We start from the raw sequence: 4567 nt of genomic DNA on the forward strand, positions 1-4567 counted from the left end.
CTTTTCATTTACATTCATGCAAGCACATCCAGGTTTTACTATCTAAACTCTCAATCTCATTCTCCATCTCCTCTATCTCTCTCTATCTTCTTCTTCTTCCCCCTCTATTTCTTTTATTTTAATTTTATATGGTTGTGGTTTATGGATGCATTTTTATTCCCTTATTTCTTTTTATGTGGTTAGTATGTGTGGCTGCATTTTTATTCCTTTCAATTCGCTTTAGTTCGATAGGTTAGATGCTCATGTGTTAGGACGCCGATTTAATCCCTTAATTTTGTTAGATGCTTATGAGTTAGGATGCATTGATTTTCGTTAGTTTAATTAGTTTAATTTATCACTTTAATTTGGTTCATTTTGCATTACTTTTAAGTTAGTTAAATAGAGTGGCGTATATCTCCTCGTGTTCGACCCGTAGCTACGATTAACCCGTACGCTTGCGGTTTTATTTTAACTCAAACAGTCGTGACCACCGAATCGATACCTTTTTTTTGGATAAGTAGTATGTGAGTATATAAAAAGAAAAAGGGGACAAAAGTAGGTAGCCACCCCTTAGACAGGCCTAAGGGAGAAGAAGAGGCCCCACACCCCCTGAGGACAAACCCCTCGGAAAACAAGAAAAACCCACTCCCACCCCAATCAAGGAGGCCTAAAGTAGGTCTTCCTATCAATATCATCATGAATCAGCCTCATTAGATCTTCAGGAAAGTCCCGGGGATAAAGAATGGATTCCACATCTCCACTGTCATTAGAGGCGACAAAATCTGCCGACTGGTTCAGTTCCCTCCAGACATGTTTCACTTCAAGATGAGTCAGATGGTTCAAAAGAGAGCAAATCTGACATTTCAAGACATACACATTCCAAGGGTAGCTGAAAGTACCAGTAATGATATCTACCGCCAACTTCGAATCAGATCGAATAGAAATATTGTGATAACCCTTGTCCAAGCACAAGGCAACCCCTCTGTGAATAGCTAGTAATTCCATGGCAAGCACTGAAGGCTCCACCCCTTTGCCCACAAAAGCCAGAATCGGGTCTCCATTGGAATGCCGAATAAGCCCCCCCATAAGTTTCTTTGTCCGTACTCAAAGAACCATCACAATGCAGCGCAACCATATTGGCTAAAGGAGAAAACCAAGAACAAGGTTTAGGAACCGAAACAATCCAATTAACCTGAATCCCCCACTTGTCGACCAAAAACTGATTCCTTGGGGTACCAGCTGCCCCAATGGGAGGGTAGGACCCTTTAGTAACAACATCAAACTTTATATCTTGGAAAATTCTGTCAAAGGTTCTAAAAGTATTACTAAAAAGCCGCTGATTCCTCTCCCACCAAATATGGTAAATTGAAGCACAAAATGCCAACTTAGGAATGGTATCAAGTTTGTCATTGGTGCAAACCACAAAAGAAAACCAATTAACCACATCAGCTAGGCCGGCAGGCCCCTTCCCACTAGGAGAGCACAAAGCACTAACCCTGTTCCAAATAGAGTTGAAAAAAGGGCATTCAAAAAACAGGTGAGAGTGAGTCTCCAAGCCCCCCCCCCCCAACAAAGAACACAATTCTGCCCAACCAAGATGTTTCTTTTTCTAAGTTGATCCTTGGTTGGAAGGCCCACCATAAAACACCTCCAAGTAGTACAAGAATGCCTAGGAAGAAACCCAGGAAACCAAACAAGCCTGAACCAGTCCACCTTAGCAGCACTAGTTCTAACCAAATCCCAAGCCGATTTGGTACTAAACTGGCCATTAGAAGAATTCTTCCACACAATAAGGTCTTTCCCCCCATTAACAAGGTAGATCCCTCCAAACTGAAATCAAATCAAAGGAGCCTTGAGGAGGAGCATACCAATTACCATTCCTAATAAGATCTGAAACCCAAGCAAGCCGATGGGAACCAGCATCATATCGAATATGGTCCCCAAAAGTTTTCATCAAAACACCTTGGGGGTGCCAATTATCCAACCACAGCCTAGTAGATAGGCCATCCCCAATGATGTGGTGGATATGAGACTCAACCAGGTCTCTAAATTTAAGAACTTTCCTCCAAATCCAAGAACAATTTTGAGGGACTTTAACAGTTCAAATAGAGTCCTTTTTAAGGTACTGGGTGTTAACCCACCTAACCCAAAAAGTGTCCTTCTTAGAGGCAATCCACTAGATTTGCTTGAATACATTGTATTCATATCGAAATCCTCCTTATGCCAAGACCCCCTTGGACTTAGGTTTGCAAATATTATCCCAAGAAATATAATGTACCTTACGTTGAAGAGGAGGGCCAGACCAAAGAAAATTGGAGAAGATGGATTCCAGCTTCCTCTTGACTGCACCTGGAAGAGCAAAAATCCCTGACCAGTAAATATAACAACCTTGAAGGACAGAGCTCAACAGTTGAACACGCCTTGCAAAAGATAGAAATCGGGCCTTCCACCCATCAAGCCTGCTCCATACTCGATCTACAATAGATGAGCAATCAGCAATGCCCAACTTTCGAGACACAAGAGGAACACCAAGATACCGGATAGGGAGCTTGGTGTCCACAAAATTCGTTAATTCCAAAAGTTGCAGTCTGGCCGTATGGCTAAGGCCCCCTAAAATAATAGAGGACTTAGCCCTGTTGAGTTTCAACCCAAAGAAGGTATGAAACTCATCCAGGGCCCCCAGACAGGCCAAGATAGAAACATGGCAAGCCTTCACGAAAATCATCAGATCATCTGCAAAAATAAGGTGTTATAGATGGGACCCCTTACACCTGGGAAGAAGACTAATCTTGTCCTCGGTTTCCAACTTCCTCATCAAAGCAGAAAATCCCTCCATAGCAATAGTAAAGAGATAGGGGGAGATGAAATCCTCTTGCCTAATACCCCTGCCTCCTTTGAAATAACCAGCTGGGCTGCCATTAAGCAATATGGAGAAATGAGGGGAGCCAACACAAGCCTTCACCCACCCAATAAACTTCTGTGGGAAACCCATTCTTTCCATATTGTCAAACAGAAACTTCCTACTAAGAGAATCATAAGCCTTATGAAGGTCAATCTTCAACACAGCTGTGGGGCTAACTCCTTTCTACTCAACACCTCTAACCACATCATGACAAACAAGGATATTATCCACAATTGACCTCCCCTTTATAAAGGCCGATTGAGTGTCACTGACCACATGTCCAACAACTCTCTGCAATCTATTAGATAAGATCATAGTGATAATCTTATAAAAAAGATTACAAAGGGCTATGGGCCTATACCCCGCAAAAGAAGAATCGAATCGATACCTATTTTGACATATGTCCATTTTCGATTTAAACTAGACAGGGTGGGTCGTTTGGGGTTATTTGGGGGCATTTCTATACTTTTTTGGGCATGGGATTTTCTAAAAAGTGTCCTTATCTCTTATTAGATGTGTGGATGCGAGGTTGAGGGTCGTGACCTTCGAATCGATACCTATTTCTGCCTATGTTCATTTTCGGTTCAAACCAGATTGGGTGGGTCGTTTACAGTTATTTGGGGGCATTTCTATACTTTTTTGGGTTTCGGATTTTCTAAAACGTGTCCTGTCTCTAAGTAGACATGTGGATGCGATGTTGAGGGTCGTGACCTTTGAATCGATACGTATTTTGACATATGTTCATTTTCGGTTTAAACTAGACCGGGAGGGTTTTGGGGTTATTTGGGGGCATTTTTGTACTTTTTTTGGTTTGGTATTTTCTAAAAGGTGTCATTATTTATTATACGTGTGGATGCGATGTTGAGGATCATGACCTTCGAATTGATACCTATTTCGGCAAATGTTCTTTTTATGTTTAAACCAGACCGGGTGAGTCGTTTAGGGTTATTTGGGCACATTTCTGTACTTTTTTGGGCTTAGGATTTTCTTAAAAGTTTCCTTATCTCCTATTAGATGTGTGGATGCGATGTTGAGGGTCGTGACCTTTGAATCGATACTTATTTTGATAGATGTTAATTTTTGGTTTAAAGCACACCGGGTGGGTCATTTGGGTTTATTTGGGGGTATTTCTGTACTTTTTTTGGGTTTGGTATTCTCTAAAAATTGTCCTTATCACTTATTGGACGTGTGGATGCGATGTTAAGAATCGTGACCTTCGAATCGATATGTACTTCGACATATGTTCATTTCCGCTCTGAACCCGACCGAGTGGGTCGTTTGGAGTTATTTGGGTGCATTTTTATACTTTTCTGGGTTTAGGATTTTCTAAAAAGTGCCCTTATCTGGTATTAGCCGTGTGGATGCAATGTTGAGAATTGTGACCCGCAAATCGATACCTATTTTGACATATGTTCATTTTCAGTTTAAACCAGACCTGGTGGGTCGTTTGGTGTTATTTGGGGGCATTTCTATACTTTTTTGGGTTTGGAATTTTCTAAAAAGTTTCCTTATCTCTAATTACACATGTGGATGCGATCTTGAGGGTCGTGACCTTCGAATCGATATCTATTTCGACATATGTTCATTTTCGATTTAAACTAGACCGGGTGGGTCGTTTGGGGTTATTTGGGGGCATTTCTGCACTTTTTTGGGTTTGGGATTTTCTAAAAAGTGTCCTTATCTCTA

General features: G+C 41.3%; 1 protein-coding gene across 1 annotated transcript; it reads right to left on the reverse strand.

The window, feature by feature from the left end:
* Positions 1–636: 636 nt before the first annotated feature.
* Positions 637–1065, reverse strand: LOC122647317. The gene has a single exon (XM_043840741.1). It carries the CDS (start codon positions 1063–1065, stop codon positions 637–639), a length of 429 nt encoding a protein of 142 aa, XP_043696676.1.
* Between the last annotated feature and the right edge of the window lie 3502 nt (positions 1066–4567).

This window comes from Telopea speciosissima, unplaced genomic scaffold (assembly GCF_018873765.1).
Source record: "Telopea speciosissima isolate NSW1024214 ecotype Mountain lineage unplaced genomic scaffold, Tspe_v1 Tspe_v1.0022, whole genome shotgun sequence".
NCBI classification, from domain to species: domain Eukaryota; kingdom Viridiplantae; phylum Streptophyta; class Magnoliopsida; order Proteales; family Proteaceae; genus Telopea; species Telopea speciosissima.